The sequence below is a fragment of the Gaeumannomyces tritici genome (assembly GCF_000145635.1).
Source record: "Gaeumannomyces tritici R3-111a-1 unplaced genomic scaffold supercont2.3, whole genome shotgun sequence".
Lineage (NCBI taxonomy): Eukaryota > Fungi > Ascomycota > Sordariomycetes > Magnaporthales > Magnaporthaceae > Gaeumannomyces > Gaeumannomyces tritici.
The window spans coordinates 4586544-4607024 of record NW_008804547.1 but is presented as its reverse complement, the minus strand read 5'-3'; the positions used below and the strand labels follow the sequence as shown (position 1 = coordinate 4607024).

General features: G+C 58.3%; 9 protein-coding genes across 9 annotated transcripts in view; 5 read left to right on the top strand and 4 right to left on the bottom strand.

The window, feature by feature from the left end:
* Positions 1-578: 578 nt before the first annotated feature.
* On the top strand, positions 579-4144 carry GGTG_06670 (defective in Cullin neddylation protein 1; the record flags this gene model as incomplete). The annotated part of the gene is made up of 5 exons (XM_009224490.1): positions 579-659; positions 964-1007; positions 1291-2411; positions 2483-2657; positions 2714-4144. The coding sequence occupies 5 exons, from the start codon at positions 579-581 to the stop codon at positions 3192-3194; spliced, it is 1902 nt and encodes a 633-aa protein (XP_009222754.1). The 3' UTR covers positions 3195-4144.
* Positions 4124-4969, bottom strand: GGTG_06669 (30S ribosomal protein S6). Its single transcript, XM_009224489.1, has 3 exons — positions 4839-4969; positions 4722-4753; positions 4124-4511 (listed from the first exon to the last, which is right to left on the bottom strand). The coding sequence occupies exons 1-3, from the start codon at positions 4860-4862 to the stop codon at positions 4202-4204; spliced, it is 366 nt and encodes a 121-aa protein (XP_009222753.1). The 5' UTR covers positions 4863-4969; the 3' UTR covers positions 4124-4201.
* A 978-nt stretch (positions 4970-5947) lies between these two features.
* On the bottom strand, positions 5948-7517 carry GGTG_06668 (hypothetical protein; the record flags this gene model as incomplete). The annotated part of the gene is made up of 5 exons (XM_009224488.1): positions 5948-5978; positions 6083-6451; positions 6490-7069; positions 7142-7415; positions 7473-7517. 5 exons carry the CDS (start codon positions 7515-7517, stop codon positions 5948-5950), a joined length of 1299 nt encoding a protein of 432 aa, XP_009222752.1.
* A 395-nt stretch (positions 7518-7912) lies between these two features.
* Positions 7913-10526, top strand: GGTG_06667 (hypothetical protein). Its single transcript, XM_009224487.1, has one exon. It carries the CDS (start codon positions 8255-8257, stop codon positions 10031-10033), a length of 1779 nt encoding a protein of 592 aa, XP_009222751.1. The 5' UTR covers positions 7913-8254; the 3' UTR covers positions 10034-10526.
* Positions 10527-10739: 213 nt separating this feature from the next.
* GGTG_06666 (hypothetical protein) lies at positions 10740-14108 on the top strand. The gene has a single exon (XM_009224486.1). The coding sequence runs from the start codon at positions 11300-11302 to the stop codon at positions 13928-13930; it is 2631 nt and encodes an 876-aa protein (XP_009222750.1). The 5' UTR covers positions 10740-11299; the 3' UTR covers positions 13931-14108.
* A 288-nt stretch (positions 14109-14396) lies between these two features.
* On the top strand, positions 14397-15828 carry GGTG_06665 (hypothetical protein; the record flags this gene model as incomplete). Its single annotated transcript, XM_009224485.1, has 4 exons — positions 14397-14706; positions 14787-14944; positions 15010-15683; positions 15748-15828. Exons 1-4 carry the CDS (start codon positions 14471-14473, stop codon positions 15826-15828), a joined length of 1149 nt encoding a protein of 382 aa, XP_009222749.1. The 5' UTR covers positions 14397-14470.
* Positions 15829-16106: 278 nt separating this feature from the next.
* GGTG_06664 (hypothetical protein) lies at positions 16107-16851 on the bottom strand (the record flags this gene model as incomplete). The annotated part of the gene is made up of 2 exons (XM_009224484.1): positions 16628-16851; positions 16107-16291 (listed from the first exon to the last, which is right to left on the bottom strand). Exons 1-2 carry the CDS (start codon positions 16806-16808, stop codon positions 16107-16109), a joined length of 366 nt encoding a protein of 121 aa, XP_009222748.1. The 5' UTR covers positions 16809-16851.
* A 730-nt stretch (positions 16852-17581) lies between these two features.
* On the top strand, positions 17582-19878 carry GGTG_06663 (hypothetical protein). Its single transcript, XM_009224483.1, has one exon. It carries the CDS (start codon positions 17775-17777, stop codon positions 19437-19439), a length of 1665 nt encoding a protein of 554 aa, XP_009222747.1. The 5' UTR covers positions 17582-17774; the 3' UTR covers positions 19440-19878.
* Positions 19421-20481, bottom strand: part of GGTG_06662 (hypothetical protein) — a 6401-nt gene continuing 5340 nt past the window's right edge. The window contains exon 3 of the mRNA XM_009224482.1: positions 19421-20472. Within this exon, the coding sequence (XP_009222746.1) occupies positions 20403-20472 (70 nt within the window). The 3' untranslated portion in view covers positions 19421-20402. The remainder of the gene's footprint in view (positions 20473-20481) is intronic.

Genomic DNA, 20481 nt, shown 5'->3' with positions numbered 1-20481 from the left:
AAGCTATAGAATTCTAACCTCACAACTCCCGTAGACAACCCTGCGACTCCTCGAATCTCACAACCCGCCTGCCTTCAATCTCAACGCCACCACCACCCACGCCTTCCGCTCCTTGATCGACGCTCGCCCTTGCCCCCCCCACCCGATCCTGTCGAACACACGAGCAGAGGCTCCGGCGACCGGCGACTAGCACCCGTCGTCACGCAAACGCGTCGCCTCCAAGCTTCCTGCCCTTTCGCCACGCGCCCTTTGCCCAATCCCAGCCCTTTTCCGCCTGGAACAGACACCACAGCGTGTCTCGCCCCAGCAGACACCACCAGCCCGGCTCCCCCAGGCCGCCTTCCTCCTCCCACCCACCACCGCCCTCACGACCAACTGCGTGGCGTCATCCTTTCTCCCCGGAGAGGAAGAGCGCTGCTGGACAAGTCATTCCAGGGCCACAGGAAGCTCTGTCGCGTTCCTTCTGGGTGTAGCCCAACCCGGCGGGACTTTTGGCGCCCTCCTCGGCTCTTGCCCTGGATCGCATCGGCTAGCTCGAGTTAAGACACGAAGCGCAAGAGGGAGAGATAGGACACGCGATGCCTCTGACGTCGGGGCAAAAGGCCATCGTCGCCTCCTTCTGCCAGGCGACGGGCGCCACCGAGAAGGCCGCTCAGAGGGTGAGTGCCTTTCTTCTTTCTTGATGTTCGGAAAGCCCACCAACGCCGTTGGTTAGCTCCCTACCGAGCAAGGAATAGCTCAGATCGTTGAAGTGTCACGAGGTTCCTAGCGCGTTTCCTCGCCGCGACGGCAGTGAACGAAAGAGGTTGGAATGGCGCTTGGGTAGCTGCGCTTGAAGCTCTCAGACTTGAGATGAACTCCTGTAAAGCCTCAGAAGCAAACGCCCTTGTCCCTGGCGTAGCTTCCGGTTCTTTGCCAACCGTACACTCCGATAGTCTCCCAACTAACTTCTCCCCGTTGCAGTTTCTCAAGAACGCCAACTTCAAGATTGACGTGGCCGCAGATGCGTAAGTGCTACAACCTTTTCTCTCGTCACCAACTGCCCATGTCACAAGCAAACAATGCTCCTTCTCTACAATCGACCCCCCATCCCGTGCTTGCTCTATCCGGGCCCGCTCGATCTTGCCAGCAGGACGCCACATCGCCTAGGACCAGGGAACTTGCCTCGGGAGGGGAAAAGCGGAAAATGGACCATGGAAATAGGGATAGTTGCTGCCCTATGACCTGGTATGGATTGGCCTCGCCACTTCCGCCGCTGCCGGGGCTCTGTGTTGAAATTCTTTGATGAAGCTTGAATCCGGCCTCCTCGCGCACCATCCGCAACAACCGACGCTTCTCCCTCACATCATCTCTATCATCTTTCGGTCGCCATAACTCGTCAAATACCCCCTGCGTCCTGTCGAGCTCAACACTGCCGAAGCCTGCCGTCCGCCTTGAAGAGATGTATGCGCCATGGGTTGGGGGTGGAAACCCAGGGAGGGGCCAAGGGCGTGGATCGGATCCTAGTCGCGGCCATGGCCGTGGAGCTTTCCGGGGCACGGACCGTGGACCCGACCGCGGACGTGAATATTCTCAAGGAGCTGCTCAAGGAGCTGACCGTGGATCTGGTCGTGGCCGTGGGGCTGACCGCGGAGCTTTTCAAGGAGCTGATCATGGACTTGGTCGTGGCCGCGGGGCTGACCGTGAAGCTTTTCGAGGAGCTTCCCGAGGAGCTGACCATGAATCTGGTCGCGGCAGCGGGGCATTCCGAGGAGCCTCCCGTGGAGCCTTTCGCGGAGTCGCCCCTGACACTTTTCAAGGAGCCGGCAATGGACATGGCGCTTTTTTTTACGCCGAGATCAATGCATACTTCCAGCGGCTTGAAAATGCCATGGCCGCCAACCTATTCCCACCACCCGATGTACCTTCTTCACACCACGGGGCCGGATCGGGACGCATCCATGGCGGGACGCCAGCATATTGGGACCACGCAGCCATTCAACGTCACTTACAGGAGGCAGGCAATGACACCCCCCGGTCTGGTAATTCTTCTGGCCCTGCCAACGGCACTGTCATCCCTCAGGCCCGGACTGGCGAATCTCAAGTCGCATCTGGCAGTTATTCCCACCACCTAGGCCAAGGATATTCCAGGCTGTCCATCTCGGCAACTGGACCGCCGCCCACGCCCCCGCGACATGGTTCTCCACGGACGAGGCAAATCATGGAGCGGCCTACGAGCAGTTCCCTGGGTCCGGAAGCGCCAAGGATATCAAGCCTTCCATTCACATTTCGATCACAATTCACACCTGAGAGGATGACACGTTTAGTTAACAATAATCGCAATCACAGCTACTTCAGCAGCAACGCAAACGTGGCCACATCTACAGCATCCGTCGAGTCCAAGTTGGACAAGCTATTCAACGAGCTTCGAGGTATGTATCAACGCTGTAGGGGTTGTGGTTTTGTCTCGGTTACGGCGGCTGACTGAGGTTTCACATGTTAGAATCTGGAGAAGACACTCAAGATGAACTCTCGGCCGAGTCGGCAATGTCATACGCCATGGCCCTGGGCGTTGATCCAGAGAAGGCCGGAATCTTTGCGCTTATGGAACTGCTCCAGGCGCCGTCCCTCGGAACCATTACCCGGCAGGGATTCATCGAGGGGTGGAAGACGACTGGGTGAGTAAGATGGCCGGTCCCCTTTGGAATGATGTCTCGGTGCTGACAACCTGTAGCGCCCAACCGACCAAGTCCAGTCAGAAGGACCACATCCAGACTGTGATTCGCAGCATGCAGACCGACACGGAGCTTTTTAGGCGCGTTTACCGGTACGCCTTTGTCGCGGGCAAGGAGACACCAGAACAGCGCGCGGTTCCCCTCGACAATGCTTTGGTGTACTGGCAGTGTTTCTTCGGAGCGGACCAGCACCAGGGAAAGCCCTGGGTGACGACAGGGGGCCCTGGAGCAGCTGGAGGAACAACAGACTGGTACGCGCTTTGGACCGACTACCTCAAGGCAAACTGGACTCGGACCGTGTCCAAGGATATGTGGAACCAGACCCTGGTGTTTGCCCTCAAAACGCTAGCCGATCCGAATCTGGGCTTCTGGACCCCTGACGGTGCTTGGCCGTCCGTCATCGATAACTTCGTCGAGTGGGTTCGGGCCAAGCAAGGCACTTCTGCCACCCCCGCGGCCACGATGGAGGTCGACTCTTGAGTTCTAGGGCTTGGTCGTCGGTGGATGCTTGTTGAGAGCGACTCGAGACTTTGGAGTTGAGGTGCAGGCATGCCTCTTGCAATCTTTGCTGGATGGGATAGAAAAACCCGTCCGGATGCTTCTTGCGAGTACCTAGTCATGGAGTTCATAGCGACCCGTCATGCATACCTGGCCCAGGCGATGGCTGGGGCTCCTCGATGCTGTACCCTACAAGGGCGCTGATCGAGGCAACGCCTTGACTTTTGGGTGGTGCTGGCGTTGTGGATTTTGTTTGTGGGCAGCCTTTAGCGGAAGCGAACAACAAGGATGGCTGGGAAAGATGCGGCCATTCTATGGCATACGCTTCCACCTTGACCGGGCACGGCTGTGACGGCCAATACACCTTAGGCTGTCATGTTGCCCAGCCCAAAGGTGACGACAGCTGGATGGCCATCTGGGTGGATAGAGCAGGGTAATACTATTGTTATTGTACAGTGCTCTTGTTTGTTCCCTGGGGCGGTGCGTGTCAGTTAGCCTTGCTCGACTTGTCTGTCGTCAGGATCAGGTTGTCTTGCGGATCGGTTGGTGGATGAATCGCGACGATGAAGGCTAGCTGGGTGTGAAAGGGCCGAGTATGCAACGGTCTCGAGAAGCCGTCAAACCCCCGCTCAAGATGAAGATATACGACATCACGAATTAGAGCGAGGGCGGCAAGCAGCGCATAACAGTTCGTAGTATTCGTACATATCCAGGCGCGCCGCCACGCTGCGTTGCTTGCTCTGCTCGGATGGGCGCATCTCGTTCATCAGCCGCCGGGCTGTCGGCCGACTTTGCACCGGATACGCAGCAGCACAAGACGGAGTGGGGTTTAAAACAACCCTCGGTCCCCCCCTAGTGCCGGGCTCTCTCCTCCGTTTTTTTCCTTCCGTTTTTTTCCCCCATATATAACCTTTTTCCTTTTTTTTTTTTTTCATGGCTTGGGCCTTTCTGAGAAAGCGTCGTTCCATCCCCTTCCATCCCCCCTCCCTCTACATGAGCTCCCTGTCCTTGCCGGCCGTGGCCCAGCGGATCTTGCCCAGCTTGCTGAGCGACTCGAGCTTGCCGTCGCCGAGCTTGACGGTGCTGGAGCGGATGACGCGCGGGTCCAGGCGCAGGGCCTCGCGCAGCGAGCGCTGGGCGTCGACGCCCGAATCGTAGCGCAGCACAAAGTAGTGGCCCTCGTGGTAGCGCATCTGCGACCGCGTCGCGCTGCGCGGCAGCATGAAGACGCCCCAGTTGGCGATGTCGCGGATCACGCCGCCGCCGCGCAGGATCGTCTGGCCGGCCGTGAGGACGATTCTGGGTGGGTGAGTGGGTTGGGTGTTAGTCTTGGGCGCGGCCTCTTTTTGACGGAGGGCACATCACCCCGCGCGTCCACTCGTGGGGGGAGATGTCGTTCGTGTTGTCCTTGCGGGTCGGGATTCGGGAGGGGTTCGGACGGCGTCGGATGGGGATCAGGTCGGTGGACGGCCGGGGCAGAGCGGGCGCACGAAGCAACAAAAGACTCACTCCTTGACCTCTTGGGGCCTGCCAGGCCGGACCTGGAGGATGGTCATTGTCAGCAACAACGACCCTAGCTAGAAAAGAAATATGAATGCGCCAGCGCCAGTGAGCCGAGGGACTTACTACTCCAATCAGCTCGTACAACATGCTGCTCGTTCCCGTCGAGGGGGCGGTTGAGCTGCGGGGTCGGCACAGGGCAATTCGAGATGTGCGGGCGTCCTGTCGCGTGCTGCCCCTTCTTTTTTTTTTTCCTTGGACGGTTTGTCTCGGAGCTGGTAACCAACCTGCGCGCCCCACACGCCCCGCACAATACGTGCTTGGGGAGCGATGCGCCCCTCTTGCCTGCCCCCTGCCTGCCCTGCCTTCGACAATATGAATCGAGTGCCCTGCAAGAACAGGCACACACGACCATGCCCACTGGAACACACGGGATCGGGGTTTGATTGAAAGGGTGCGCGGCCTCGAAGATCCTCATTTTCATAACTATGGAGCTTGACATTCGCTACCCGTCAAAACTTAGTTCCAAAATTGGTAGCCATATACTCCTCGAACGCGAATTTGACATTTCCCGTTTCTCCCTCCTCCCTTAGGTTGTAGGAACAACTGCCGTCGGTGGTGAGCAAGACGTATTCCGTTGGGCTTCCCACGTTCATGGCCAGGTCCTAGAGCAGCCGTCAGCAGTGCACATCCTCAATCACGATGCTCAAGCGTTAAGGTACCTTGATCTTGAAGGAATATTCCTTGAAAAATGTGCCCAACCCCGAGTAATGTTGGCGCAAATTCCAGGTCTTGCTGCCGTTCTTTCTCTCTACGACATAGGCGCCTCCGTATCCAAACCATATGCGGTTTACTCGGGCAAAGTCTTCATCTGGGAATGATTCAGGGAGGCAATAATCCCAGCTTTTACCCATGCGGCACCAGAAATCTCCATCCGGCCCCAGCGAGACAGCCACCGGACAGCCGTAAGACTTGTTGTTGGTTATCCACTTGTCCAGGTCCGGATATTCCTTTTTGAGGCCGGCACGTTCTGCAAGGATAAACCTAATCAGCTGGTATTCGCGTCACAATTGGAGAAACCAGAAAGAAATTCAAACGCTGCTCCTCGTTCACTTACGCGTCTGGCATTTATCGTCCCCTGGGGTGTGATAATGCAGGTAGAACGAGCCATTCTGGCCAAGTGCCATGTACCTCGGCCACTTGTCATAGCCGCTTGCGGCGATTCTAGTTGTCTGTTAATAAAATGTCAAATTCTTGGAGCCGAAGCTGCCGGGAGAGAGAGAGAGAGAGAGAGAGAGAGAGAGAGAGAGAGAGAGAGAGAGAGAGAGAGAGAGAGAGAGAGAGAGAGAGAGAGGGGGGGGGGGACTAACGGAGAATCTTGACCTGGCGCGATGAAGGCGTAGCACGTAAAATCTTGAGCCGGCCCGATGAAGGCGTAACTGCTCCCCCGCAGTGCAAGGCTAGCGTACTCGCTGATTCTGTTCTTTCCGGGGACCGACCTAGTCCGCACAACCTTGGTGGGCAGGGCCTTCATCTTCTTGGTGAGCATCTCGACGGCCTCCTTCATCTTTGCGGCTTGCTCCTTTTCCTCGTCGAGCCTCTTCTGCAGTTTGGCCGCATTCTCCTCGTGAAGCTTCTCCATCGTGATCTTGATGTTCTGCCGCTCCTCTTCCAGGGCTTTGATCTTCTTGTTCATTTCCTCCTGATACTGCCTCAGCATCTCCTCTGAATCCTTGTCCCTGGCCTCGATTGCTCCTTCATCTGCTGTTGCGCGTACTCGAGATCGCGGCGGAACTTCTCCCTCTCTTTGGCGAGCACGCTGTCTAGCTCCTGGCCGGCCGACGTCTGGTCCAGGCTCCTGCCGTTGTCGACCATCTCGGACTGGATAGCGAGCGTCTCCGGGCGGTGCTCCCCCATGAAGTGCCTGACGAGCCGCAGGGCCGAGTCTGGGTTATTCGTGTGGCGGAAAATGCGGGACCCGCGCTGCACCATAAAACCCCAGTACTCTTCAGTCGTTCTGAGCTCCTCCTCCCGCACATTGCCGACCTCCTGGTTGACCTGCTCCCACATAGTGGTGGCGAGGATGACCATTTTGAGGGCGTCCGGGCCGCAGAGCGTCTTGAACATGCTGAGGTTGCGCTTCGACGATCCTTGCATTTTGGGGTCGATGATGCGGTGGAAGTAGATGATGCCGCTCAACATGATTTTATCCTCGTAGGACTTTGTCAGCCATCCGGCGACTTCCTTGAGGACGTCCAAGTCGGGCATGTCCGTATCATCGAACCCGGGCGTGTCCACCAGGAAGATGCGGGTCCCGTCTGTCCACTGAACCGGATAGACCCCAACCCGGTGTGTGCCTAATTTTCACGCACAAGGGTTAGTTGGTAGTGCCCCGGTGTTGGCGGGCACATATAGGTAGCGGTACTGACAGGATCTCATCGAGCTTCCAATTTCGACATGGCATTGGGTGATGTGGGAGATGAAGGTGCTCTTCCCGACACCGGTGACGCCCATCACGGCGATGAACTTGTCGGAGTCGTTGGGCTGGGAATCGACGAGGCTGCTGGTTACGGGCGAGCCCGTGGCGCCTTGGGACGGCTGCGAGCCATCCGGTCCACCGATAGTGGGGGTGTATTGAGCAGCGGGCGCAGCCCCGGTGGGCGAGCTCGGACTGTGTCCGGACGGGCGGGGGCCGCCCGGCGCCTACCCATTAGGGGAGTAGGTGGCTGCGGACGAGGCTTGTCCTGGACGTGTGGTTACCGTGCCTTGAGGTTGCTGGGTGTCCGGGGGGCCCGCAACCGGCATGATGTTCTGTGAATGGATTGGGATCTTGTCGTGTGCTGCAAATCGAGTGTCAAGGGTCTTGGACTTGCCCTTACCGTTAGTACTGCAGCTGCCTCTGGTCTACCAGGTACATGTACGGTACCTAGGTCGAATTTCATCCAAAGAACGTCTGCAGTAGCGCAGGAGCATCAACAAACAAGGCGCAGAAAGCGCTGGAAATACGAGGCACTGTACTCGGCAGAGGTGCCCAACCTCGGGGCCGAATCAGTACCTACCTACGGAACGTATATACGGAACGTATAATGTTGGGGAGGTGGTTGGGCTTCAGGTGGGTGCGGTAGCTGATGCCTGACTGGCAATAGTACCCCCCTCCCCTTGCCATGCATGAGCTGAACTCTGTCCAGAACACCTTCAAATGCTGCCCAAGAGCTTGGTTCCCCACTTTGACGTCCACGTCACACCCTCTTCTGCCATCTCCCAACCCTGCGGCTAGCCTAATCTTGTGAATTTCCCGGCCTCATGCAACTCTTGTGCATATTGGTACATCTGGCGTGAGAAAGGCGGGGGATGATAGGGACTTGCTGGTTTTCTCGGCCGGTGTCTGCGCATCCTCGGCTCGTCGTTGCGGCCGGTCTGAGGGGAGCCGTACAACAGGTGCATGCACATATTTACCTTATCTAGCGGGCGGCGCAAATCGCGTCTGGGAACCTGCTTCCCTAAAATTCCTTTACGTTGCAGGCGACTACGCACCTCCCGACATGAGGCTAATCGACACGACGACGCTCCGGCTCGGGGAAGATGCACCGGAGCCGGACGGCGGGTACGCCATCTTCTCGCACAAATGGGGCCTGGAAGAGGTCACCTTCCAGGACATGACGCAGCTTGACCAAAGTACGCTCAGGGGCAAGGCCGGCTACGCAAAGGTCGAAAACGTGTGCCGCATCGCGCGGGAGATGGGGCTGCAACGCGTCTGGATCGACACCTGTTGCATTAACAAGGACAGCAGCGCCGAGGTCAGCCAGTGCCTCAACGCCATGTTCCGTTGGTACAAGAAATCGACAGTCTGCATTGTCTACCTGCATGATTTCCGACCGGGCCCAGGCTTGAAGCTCGGCCAGGGGTTGGTTGACAGCCTGGCCGAGTGTCAGTGGTTCCAACGAGCCTGGACCCTCCAGGAGTTGATCGCGCCGGAATACGTCCGATTCTTCGACCACGAATGGAAGCTTTTCGGGAGCAAGTTTAACGACAAGAAGCGCGTCGCGCGCGGCTCCGAGAGTCTCGAAGCGCTGCTGGTCGATCTATACGTCATCACCCACATCCCCATCCCGGTCCTCCGCGACCCCGACACCGTCTGGAGCTACCCCGTTGGCAACCGCATGTCGTGGGCCGCACACAGGCGCGCGCTGTACGTCGAGGATCTAGCCTATAGCCTGATTGGTATCTTCAACGTCAGCATGCCCATGCTGTACGGCGAAGGGAACAGAGCCTTCATCCGGCTCCAGGAGGAGATCATAAAGGAGACCAACGACATGACGATATTTGCGTGGACAGCGCCCGACAGTCAAGAGAAGCACCGCGGGATCCTGGCCAGGTCGCCCTCCGAGTTTGGGTGCTGCCGGTTCATGCATTACGCCCCGAGCGCCGGCATGCACACGTATGCCATGACGAACCGCGGGCTCCGCATCAAGGCGGTGCTCGAGAAGTCGGTCGGGTGCTCGGGCATCTTCCACAACGTTGCCCAATCCCGCAGCGCTGAGCCCGACTACCGTAACAAAGTCCGCCTCCGCGACGACCACCTGTTGTTCCCCATGGGCGAGAACGACGGCGAATTCGATAGCATGAGGTCTGAAGAGCTGCTCCACGGCAAGTGTTTGATGCACATCGAGCACTTCAGCAAGGGTATCTCCCACCGCCAGGCTTCCTCGGAGCTGTGCTGCATTCTGCTGAGGAAAACGACCAACGGCTTCGTGCGCGAGAGCCCGCATGTACTTGTGGCCAGCCAAACCGGGAACTACCAGCTCGAGGAGATCCATATCCACAAGGACCTGCTGCCCTCGGCGGCTCGGGAACTGCAATGCTTGTATTCCAACGCCATCGCCATCCGCACCAACGCCATCAGCCCGCGTTGCCCCCTCCGCAGAGTGTTCCCCGCGCACCTCTGGGACCCGGTGAAGCATCTCTTCCTCATGCCGCAGCGACTGACGCCGGCGTTTGTCGGAATTATCGAGGTATCCGTGGACAGCTTCAACGTGCTGCTTGTGGTGGTCTTCGACCCCGACAACGTGTTCCCCATTGGTGGCGGCATCTCCCGACTGCACTGTGGTATAGTGAGGGCTGGCGATCGTGATTGGTTTGATCGCGAGGTGGAGACGTGGGACTTGATGTCAACCCAAGAACCCATCGTGAGACTGATGCTAGGTTTCAGGGGCGAGCTAACGCTCGAATCCGATTGTCTCCGGAGCCGTCTCACGTTGGCGCGCGAGACCAAGGGAACGATGCACACCATTACGGTTTCCTGCCAGAGGACTACGAAATAACTTGTAAAGGCGCGTCTTGTGGTCAGCACAACGCCGTTGATATTTGTTACTAGGAATTCGTTATAACAGCGACTCCACAAAAACTACCTGAGGGGGCACGTGTTACGCACGACCCACACCTGTTGATAGACCTGGCCGCGCACAGGCACGTGACAGGCTATTGCTATTTGCACCAGTCGACATCAGAATCGACACGGCACTTTTCCTATTCTGGCATCTTGGTGAGTGTCACCCCATACAAAAACAAAGCCTGGCAGGGCTACGCAGCAATGTTGACTATTGCCGTTCGGCCCCGGTCACTGATCTCGCGTGCGTCGGCCAATAAAAACGGTTGTTTTTCGGTACTTCCGCGTGCGCCTTATTTAGCCGGTGATAGAAGTACCAGCACAAGTCATTGTTACAAAGCGGTACGTCACGCTTGAATTCATGCAAAAATTACGTAGGGCTAGTTCCGACGCACCCCTGCAAATCCGTGCCTCCTATCTTCCTATCCGGGCGACCTGGGCCCAACGGCACTTGAGGGGATACCGCCTTGACCCAGCGTGGCCTCTCCTCGCCACTAGCATTGAGTCACCACGCGAGCAATCATCAACAACAGCTCTCCATCCAGCCGCGGTGGGTGTCAATCGGGCTCGAAGCAACCGCCGAGAGCGCCGAGTATGTGGTTCGTCCATGGGCCCTCACCCGCCTGTCCAGCCCATCAGAGTGCTCCGGCATTGTTCTTGCGTTATTTATGCCGTTTTGACGTGGCAGCATCCGTTACCAGCACTCTGCGAGAGGGGCTCCCTTGGCCGTGATTCGCCCGTTTCTGCCCCATTTCACCAGACCCCGAAAGCTTGCAGCGCGCCAGCGCCGAAGGCTGAAGCTCTTGGCATGGCCCTCCCCCACGGCCAGCATGAACCTCTCCCTGACCCGACCGACTGGCACTGACACCCCAGTCTCTCCACCGCGCACGAAGCCCCAGCCATCAACGTCCGTCCGGCACAGCTGGGAACACCGCTGATGCCATTTGATAAGGGAAGGCCCGCTCATCGCAGCCTAAATTGCCTAGTGCTTGAGCGGAAACGCATCACCAGTTGGGGGCTGGCAATCACGAGTGTCATGGTTGACCAAGAATCACTCTTTCCTCCTGTTATTTGTGGTATTGCTGTCCTTGGGTTACCTAAAGTCGTTTAGGAAAACAAAACAAAAAATAGAAACACTTTGTCACTTCCATCCACACACTGAACGTGTTTTGTTTCCACATTTTGCACTGCTGTTTTTGCCATGGTTTTGAGCCATATCTCCATCTTTGGAGCCGCTCCGGTCCAGCTCTTCCTTTTCCCGCTATGTGCCGACCGCGAAGCCGGTGACGAGGACCAGAGGACGGGCGTCGAGTATATCCACGGAGGCGTTGGTACCCTCGCCGACCTCCTAACGCAGGATCCCTTGAGCGGCGTTTGCGTGCGAGGGCCGGACCTTGGTAGCCCGGAGCGCGGCGCTATCGATTCGATTTCTGAACTCGAGCTCTGTGGGACAGATGGTGGCCGGGGCCGCCACGGCGCCCTCAAGCTGGCGCGCGAATGGCACGTCGGATCACCCAAACTTCCGCCCAAGTGGTATGCGCCACGACCGCTGCTGCTACCCGAAGGCGATGGTGTCGACGCCGGCGGCAGCGTCTTCATCAGCATCGTCCTAGATGCTGACCCCGGAAAGACGTTCCCAGACGGCGCATGCGATGTCATTATCGACGGGATCCCCGAGATTCCGCCGCCCCGTTTCTTAGTCGTCCTCATGACCGCCCCCCTCTGTGTCGGGGGCCTCTGGCAGGCGGTGCGCCAGAGGGAGCATCACCGCGGCAGGCTCGTGGCCGGAGCTGAGACGGTCGCCATCGTCAGCGCCGATGACCTCCGTGCCGAGGGGATGCAGCTGTCGCTTGGCTTGTCTTGGGAGAAGACATGCGAGGACTTTGTCGAGAAGCTGGGCTCCGTCGGAAGGTTGACAACTCTGATGACTTGCCCGCACCTCGTCGTCCTGTTCGGCTACGACGGCGTCATCTACCATCGCGGCCGGGAGGTGAGCAAGCCGACCTTGTTCTTCGACCCGCTGTGCATTGAGGGCGACTTCGCCCGGCGGAACCGGGGCCGCGTCCCCGGAGCCCGGGAGGCGTTCGTCGCGGGCTTCGCCCAAGGCCTCGCCCAGAGCCTCGCCGCGGTCCACGGTTCGCCGGCGGCCGAGTGCGACGACGCGAGCACCAGCGCCTGTGTCAAAAGGGGGATCGAGTCGGGCTTCTGGGCTGCAAGGCGTCTCTCACATCAGGGCTTATCCCTCGCGGCGGCGCCAGCGGCCTCGCCGGCATCTGTGTACCGGACCGGGGGGATCCTCCTCCGCGGGGGTCGGGACCTGCCCGACGGACAACACTTGCTAGAGTTTGCGATCCCGGCAGACAGGATCGCCAGGGAGACCGAGCCCAGCTGGTCCCTGCTCGACAGCATAGTCGGAGACGTCACCGCGGTCGCGCGCGGCATCGTCATCGACGGGCCAGAAGCACCCGGCAACCAGGTGGCGCAGGCGCGCTTTGGCCGGCTCGTCTTGTTCGACCGGCACGAGATCGAGACGTTCCGCACCGTCTTCAACCTGATACAGCAATACCTCTCCAACCCCAACAAGCAAAGCCCGCTCAACATCGCCCTCTGCGGGCCCACGGGCGCGGGGAGGGCCTACGCGGCGCTACAGGTGGCCGAGAGCGCCACGAGGGGACGCAACGTCCGGCAGCTCCGGTTCGACCTCGGCAAGTTCGCCTGTGCCGCCGATCTCACTGCCGCATTCTACAGCATACGGGACTGTGCGGCGTCGCCCGAGGCACCCATTCCCCTGGTCTACTTTGACGGCTTCGACACGAGCCTCCCCGACTCCACGTCGCCGTTCGGTTGGCTCCCCCACCTCGCCCCGGCGATGCTCGACGGCGTGTTTTCCGACGGCGGTGTGGCTAGGCACATGGGGCGGCGCGCCGTCTTTTTCTTTGGCGCCAGCGCTGTACGGACGTACGCCGACCTGAAGCGCCGGGCCGATGCCAACACGGACGCGTCGGCCGGGGTGCGCAGCTTCCTGGGCTGCCTTCACGGCTGCGTCGACGTCCTCGGGCCCAACCGCATCGACGCGGCGGACCGGCTCTACCCCGTGAGGCGAGCCGCCCTCCTCCGGGCTCTCTTGGAAGAGAGAGAGCCGAAGCTCAAGGCCGGCGAAAAGCTCAGGATCGACCACGGCATGCTCAACGGCTTGCTTCTCGTCCCCAGCTACCCGCAGGGCGTCAGGTCCATCCGTTCCATCATTGCCATGAGCAGGCTCGACGGCTGCCAGCGCTTCGAGTTCGCAGCCCTCCCGCCCCGAACGCAGCTCAACATTCATGTCGACTACGACGAGCTCCTGCGGCACATGAGCGGGATACCTATTCCCCGTGAGCACCGAGAGGAGATGGCGAGGGGCATCCACAACGCCTACAACGACTCTATTGATGCCATGCACGCCGAGACGCCGAACAAACCGTCTGCCGAGCCGTGGGAGGCGCTTGATGAGGAGAAGAAGGAGTCGTCCCGGGCGCACGCGGATTCCATCCCGCACAAGTTGCGCCTTGTCGGGTGTTTTCTGTCGCTGGAGCGGGATGATCGCACGCTCGTCAAGAGTTTTACCCCCGAGGACGTCGACCGGATGGCCATGGAGGAGCACGACCGCTGGTGCTCTGAACGGCTGCAGAAACAATGGCGTCTGGGGCCCAGGGACCCCAAAGTCCGGAGCAGCCCCTTTTTTGTGTCCTGGTCCGAGCTGGACAAGCCATGGCAGGACGTAGATCGTGACATCGTGAAGAGGTACCCGGAGATCCTCAAGCCACATGGGCTCATGATCTACAAGGTGGGCTGAAAATTTCCTAGATTTCCTTTTTTTTTTTTGCCCGGGGGAAGGGAGAGAGAGGCGGCTGGCGAGAGGTGGGGCTGTCAACAAAGGAAAAAGTCTACGTTAGGTATGCAGTCTCAGTTGTAGGTCAGCCTACCAGGTAACAAATCGGACCGAAGACCCCTCGTGGCCTTGTAGTAAACGCTTGCACCTCCTGTCCCCTCAGAGCCAGCCCCCTTGTGCCCTACGAGAGACCAGGGTTCGATATTCACAGCCTGCCAGTTATTCGAAGCCACTAGCGTCAACACACTAATCTCACATTGCCCGACCGTATCTCGGCTTTAGGTGTGAAAGGTGCCGATTGGGCGCCACGGCATCTCCTCTGCCAGCACAGCACAGCGTCTGTCCGTGGCGAATCCACCCGCCTCCGGGAAGATTGAGGGGGCATCCGGTAATAGCCATAATTACAACGTGCCTGCGTTGCTTCTTCTTGGCGCGTTTATGTTTATACCTCGCCGGCGCTGGGAGTGACACATGGTCGAAGTGATTGTCTCTCAACAATGAGCCATGGCGACTGGCCCTGCACATCCGGATAAGACCGACACGGCGGCGGAAGCGGGCCCGGGAGAGGGCAGTGCGACCTATTCGGTGTTTCAAACCAGCATCGCGAAGCTGCGGATGGCCCGATGGAGGGTCACTCCAGACTGGAAGCCCAAGAGCCGAGACGAAGCGAAGGACTTTCTCAGGGCGGCGCCGGTGAGAGACAAGCGGACCCTCTCCGAAAAGGGACTCTTTCGAATGCTGTATGTGCTCTCCGCTGGCGAGGGGAGGGGCCTAGCCAGTTGCAGATGGGAAACCCAAATTACTGACAAGCAGAAAACAGCTTCGTTCATCTGCCCGACGCAAACCAACTCACCTTGCACGAAGACCTAATCGAGGTCGCCAGGAATCATGCCTGGATCGATAGCCAGTTTGCTTCCCGGCTGCGATCCCCATCGGGCGGGATGGTGTGGTTAGATTCCCGCGAGAGCGCCAACATGGGTACGAAGTCCTAGGCGTATATAAAATCCGGCCCGACGCTAATAATGCTCGGCTCAACCACCTAGGCTTGGCCGTCCAAGCACCAGCCACCGCCGGAGATGGCCTGGCGTATTGTTTCTCCCTGACCAATATTCGCGGCTTCGAGTCGGATTGGGTCTGCCTCTTCGTCGGCGCGCGCGACGTCTGCCCTCAGCGCGTGGCGTCACTGATGTCCCAGGACCCGTTCCCGTCCGATTTCGTCCCGCCTTTGCCTCCAGACTTCATGTTCCTGCCTATTTGTGTCCTCTCGTACGACATATCCGAGCTGGCCAGGGGCGTTGACGAGGTCAACTCGGGCGTCCTACATATAGTGGGACAGCTCACCGAGGCCGGCATACCCGAAGCCGGCGTACCAACGGAAATTGGCGGGAGCGATGCTGCCGTGAGCCTCCTCTCGGAGCACATAGGCAACCTCCACGAGCCGACCGACATGTACCGGATCAGAGCCGGCAGGGCCGGGCTGTTGAAAATCCAGCAGAAACATCTAGCGCTCAAGCGGCGGTGGTCGTTCCTCCGTGAATTTGCTCACAAACTGGGCTCATACTTTGAGCTGCGCGTAGCGAGCTGGTCCAAAGAAGGAGACCCCGCAACCTACTCGGCGGCGCTTCGGGGAAGGGTCGACCGCGAGCTAGCGAATCTTGACTCGCTATTCCACGAGTTGGACGTGATACCGTTAAGAATAGAGGCGCAGCAGGCTTCAGTAAGCACTCTTTGTCGTGTATCGATTGTTGATCGAGTTGGTAGCTAACGGAAATCGTACCTAGGTGGACAGTTATATGAGCCTCATCGTAAGCAACTTCACGGTGGACGCCCCCCGAATCCGGAAGAATCGTCTCCTAACCTAGGCGGTTCCCATACCAGGTTGCCAAGAACTCTCAGATTATAGCCACCGCATCCCTTGCGGAGGGCAAGGTTATGAGAACGATAGCGGTTGTGACCTTTGTCTTTCTTCCAGGCACTTTTGTAGCAGTATGCTGTTCATTTGCCGTCCCACTGCCTTTGCGGAACTGCCGATTACTGACTCGGACCCCCCCTCTTTGCAGGCTGTCTTTAGCATGTCCATATTCGACTGGAAGGCGGATGAGGCCACGGGCCAGACCTTGGTGTCCAAGTATATCTGGGTCTACGCATTGATAACTGTCTTGCTGACATCTCTGGTAATGCTCGGTTGGGCGGTGTGGATGCGCAGGGCAAAAGGCCCGCCGGGGGACGTGGAGATGGGGCTACGCTGAGGGTCAACATCCTCGGGCGTTTGCATCAAATGGCAAGAGAATCCAACTGGTTGATAGATTTCAAGGTACTGGATATCTGTTGTAACTGTTAGCAGCGCCGAGCTTCGGGCTTTAGCCACGCATTCCTTCAATCGATTTGGAATACGCTTCGCTTGCCGAAAACCCTCAAGGTGGCAAGGAGAACTCTGCTCCGGGCCCCATCACCATCTCCGCGCGTACTATCGGAGCTGAGATTAACTGCCTGCCTTTCCGAGCCGGGGTGCAAAGCCTCGGTGCTGCCTCTCCAGAAAGCGAAAAACTGCCGTCTGTTTCGACAACCCGAACGGTCCTCGCAGGCGCCTTCTGGTACAAAGGCGCCCCCCTGGAGCCAGTCGTTCAAGGAGCTCCTCCTCGAGCGCTTGATGGACCACACCTGCGGCCGGCGGAGCACGCGCGCCTGGATCGCCGAGCGCTACGCAGACTACGACATCAGGCCCGGGCTCACCGAAACGGACGAGCTCTGGCGCAGCGGCCGGTGGGTAACGGACGAGGAGCACATGGCGGAAGCAAGAGGTGCTGGACGACATCTTTTCGACCGACGGAAATGCCTTCATATCACTCACAATCCACTCATATGCTCTATGCGCGATTCTCGACGCTGTGAAATCTCCCGTTTTGAGGGGCAGTGGGGGGGTGGTAGGCCACTGCTGGAGGAATATGCAGACAAGCCAGATAGCGATAGTAGGCTCTAACCCGCACTCACGTGCAGATAGCTAGATAGCGTGCGCGAGGGACCCCGCCTCCGGGCGGCGACCCTCTCCTCGACCATATCGAAAATCTACCTCTACGTGATACCCTCAAAGGCTCTCACATTAAGGCTGAGGAGGCAGGGCATGCTGGTCTTTGAATACGGAGGTGATGATAAATGAAAGTGGGAAGAACACGATGGATGAGATGATCAGGCCAGGTCGGTCGTTTTTCTGGCAATATCAAGTGTAACAGGTGATAAGGCTGGCACCAAGGCAGTTTGCTGGGCTTCTACCTATCACAGCGTGGCGTGCCCTGTGTGCACCTTGCTGTATAGTGTACATCTCTGTGTTAGTTGGTCGTATATCTACCCCGCCCAATCCAGTCCAGACTCCTCTGCATTGCCCGCGAGACCCACGACAACGACTTCCTCTCGGTCTTGCAAGGCGGTAAGCTCATATATGACCGAACAGGATCATGGTCACCGCAATTCGGCATAGAATTCCAGCAGTAGGAGCTCCTAAGGGATTGATCTAATACCGGATGCAATGGGCGTCAAATCGTTGGTCAGACTGGAAACTGCAGGTTTGCTGGTGGGGAAATACTTGTGCCCCCAGTGCGTGGTACCTGGCAGCTACTTGAGATGCGCAAACTTTTAGAGTTGGTCGCTATCAGACGGGAAGTTGCGCGTAGTGAAATCGGCAGGTGTGACTACCTCATTGGACACCTTGCGAATATTTAGCACCTTACCCCGCCTCCACCCCTTCCCTTCCTCCTTCTCTTCACCCTTCACTTCATTCTCAAACTTCCTTCTCATCGACCCATCGTCAACCATGGAGACACCCTTCAGCCTCGCGCCTCGAGGCTGCGCCGCCTGCCCGTCGAACAGCGGCTTGCTCCGCTGCGGCGGGTGCCTGGTCGTCCACTACTGCAGCAAGGAGCACCAGATTGAGCATCGGCAGAAGCACAAGACCTCCTGTGTGGCCATCAAGAAGACTCGCGAGGCCCTGCAGCGCGAGGAGGCCAAGCTCCGCGCCAACCCCGGCGACATGTTCACGCCGGCAGACGTTTTCAATACCGGCGTCGGCATGTTCTGGGGAATACTCGACACCCGAGACTATATGCGCGCCCGCTTTGCCGCCGCCGACGCTCTGCTGAAGATCAACAACGTCGACGCGGTCCAGGCCTCGCTTGACCACCTTACCGACATGCTGCGTCTCTGCCGCAGCGACAATCTTGGCGTGCGAGATACAGTCCCCTTCCTGATGCTTCGCCTGGGCCAGGAGCAAGAGTGCTACGACTTCATCAAGTGGTGGGCCGCCACCGCCCAGCAGGGGCACTACGACTGGGCAGATACGAGCGCGCCGCACCTCGACATCCGCAACGCGAACCCCTTTGAAGACGTCGACATCATCCCTGTAGGAGGTGACCTCGCACACCTCGTCGCCCTTACCCTTCTAAAGATCCGCCTCTTCCTCGACCTCTCTGCATTCGAGGATGACGAGCTCATGCATGAGAATCGCATCCCAGACCCCTCCGAGTTCCTTCGCCCTGTCGGAAAGCTTGTCAAGGCCAAGGTCAAGAACATGGAGGCTCATCAGATCCCACCCATGAGTGAGGAACTCGCGCGTCAGTACCGCAAGCTTTGCAATGTGGTCCACGACAAGAACCCGAATTTTTGGGACCTTCTACATGAGGATGGTGAGCCTTCTCCGCCGGCTATGTTTAGCCCCGGATCTCCCGAGGAGGCGGAGCTGGTATTCTTCCATTCCAAACGCGCATGGAATGAGTCGGAGGACGCCGACGTCATGGTCGAGGCCGAAACCTCCAAGTTCACCACTGTCTATCGCAGCCCCCCTGGCACTACTGGTTCCGTCCAAGTCAACGCCAGCGGAAGCGCCGGGGGGGCACGCCGGATACTCCTGCTCTGCCTTGAGAACGAGGGGCTATTCGACAGCGTTCATGGAGGTCTGGTCACTCGTCTCAATTCCAAGACCTCGGTGCAGCGCGCGTCTTCAACCCAGGGCGCCCTGGCCAAGCTCGGCGAAACCCCGCCCCCGCCCATAATCTTCATCGCCGACGGGGCTATCTCTCGCGAGACAAAGCTCTGGCAGCGCGTCATCGACCGACTCCGCGGGGGAGCCACAGTCATCCTTGGCGGACTGTTCAGTAGCATGACCAGACCCTCCGACGTCGAACGCATGTTCTCAATGGTTGGACTGCCATGGAAAGTCGGCACCTATACCCGGGAGACGACCAAGCTGCGAAAGGGCGTCTTGGACAGAACCGCCACGGCCGGGCTCCCTGTTGAGTACAGCCAGAAGGCCGTCTTTCTCCAAAACGTCGACAAGGCTGCGCGGCTGTACGTCCGCGAGGACAAGGAGACCGACGTCGCCGTCGCGTTCGCCAAGGTCGAGAATGGAAGGCTGGCCTTTATCGGTGACGTGAACAGAGAGGAGGGGTCAGCGAAGGTTATTATGGCGATGTGTGGCCCTTGAACTGCCAGCTAGTCTGTTATATCACGCCTTTCGTATTTCCCTTTCTTTTCTGTCGACATTGCATTGTCCCCCGCCGGGTTTTAATAACAAAGAGATAGGAGACGAGGGGTTCCGGTCAATTTGGTCAGCAGGCGACTTGGTAGAGTCGTTCCAGGGAGCCTTTCAATTACGCGAACGGTGCAGAACACCTGTGCTTGAAGAAGCAGCTCCCTCAGACCGAGGTCAAAATGCGACTCTACATAGTGAGGAATACATGATATCGGACAAAAGAAAACTCTTCGCTTGCGCTATTTAAGCATAGTGGTCGAGTGACAGAATATCTACAATCTAAAAGCAAGCAAAGAAATAAAAATGCAAATCACAGACAGCAACGAAATGCTCCTCTTCGCGCTCGAAGAAGCCCACCCACGTCTTGTCCCAAGATCTTATGCACCGTGATCCCTCCGCTCGGTTGCCCAGTGGCTAATGACTGACCCAGTTCCCACCCAAACAAGAAAGATGATGATAGACACCACTGATTCAACATATTGGCGAGCGTTAAGACGCAGGAGGAGATCGGGACGGGGGAGGGAGTATGGATAAATGTATAGAGGAAGAGAGGCCGGTAAGGGTAGGTGCACGAATAGACATAACCCCCAAATCTGTTCTCAAGGGTGCAGTGGTTTGGCTGTGGGGAGCTGGCACGTTGTATATCAGGGACAAGTGGGAGGGGTGAAATTCCAAACAAATAAACAACACCCGTCCAAGGAGCGGGCTCCAGATACCTGGTCGTCATCGAGGAGCCAGATCTTCCCGCAAAGGCAGTGAGTGCCGATTCGCGTTTGCGGCAAGAGAGTGGTCTTCATACGAATGGGCATGAGGAGCTCGCTTTGACTGTTGAGAGTTACACCCTTTGGTGATACAGAGGTTCGCTGCGGAGCATCGGCTTCGTTCGCCGATCCTCTTTTGCGGCTGTTTCGAGGCCTACTCGTCCGAGTCGTCGCCAGGTAGAACCACAGGATTGACGCTTTCCCAGATGCTGTTGATCCATGCACTGCAGGAC

What these genes read in the sequence shown, in the direction of transcription:
- GGTG_06667 (XM_009224487.1), top strand. Translation starts at nt 8,255, where the DNA reads ATGAGGCTAATCGACACGACGACGCTCCGGCTCGGGGAAGATGCACCG.
- GGTG_06663 (XM_009224483.1), top strand. Translation starts at nt 17,775, where the DNA reads ATGGAGACACCCTTCAGCCTCGCGCCTCGAGGCTGCGCCGCCTGCCCG.
- GGTG_06666 (XM_009224486.1), top strand. Translation starts at nt 11,300, where the DNA reads ATGGTTTTGAGCCATATCTCCATCTTTGGAGCCGCTCCGGTCCAGCTC.
- GGTG_06669 (XM_009224489.1), bottom strand. Translation starts at nt 4,862, where the DNA reads ATGTTGTACGAGCTGATTGGAGTA. An exon ending in TGTACGAGCTGATTGGAGTA is followed by an intron (nt 4,754 to 4,838) that starts GTAAGTCCCTCG and finishes ACCATCCTCCAG; the next exon opens with GTCCGGCCTGGCAGGCCCCA. An exon ending in AGGCCCCAAGAGGTCAAGGA is followed by an intron (nt 4,512 to 4,721) that starts GTGAGTCTTTTG and finishes TCACCCACCCAG; the next exon opens with AATCGTCCTCACGGCCGGCC.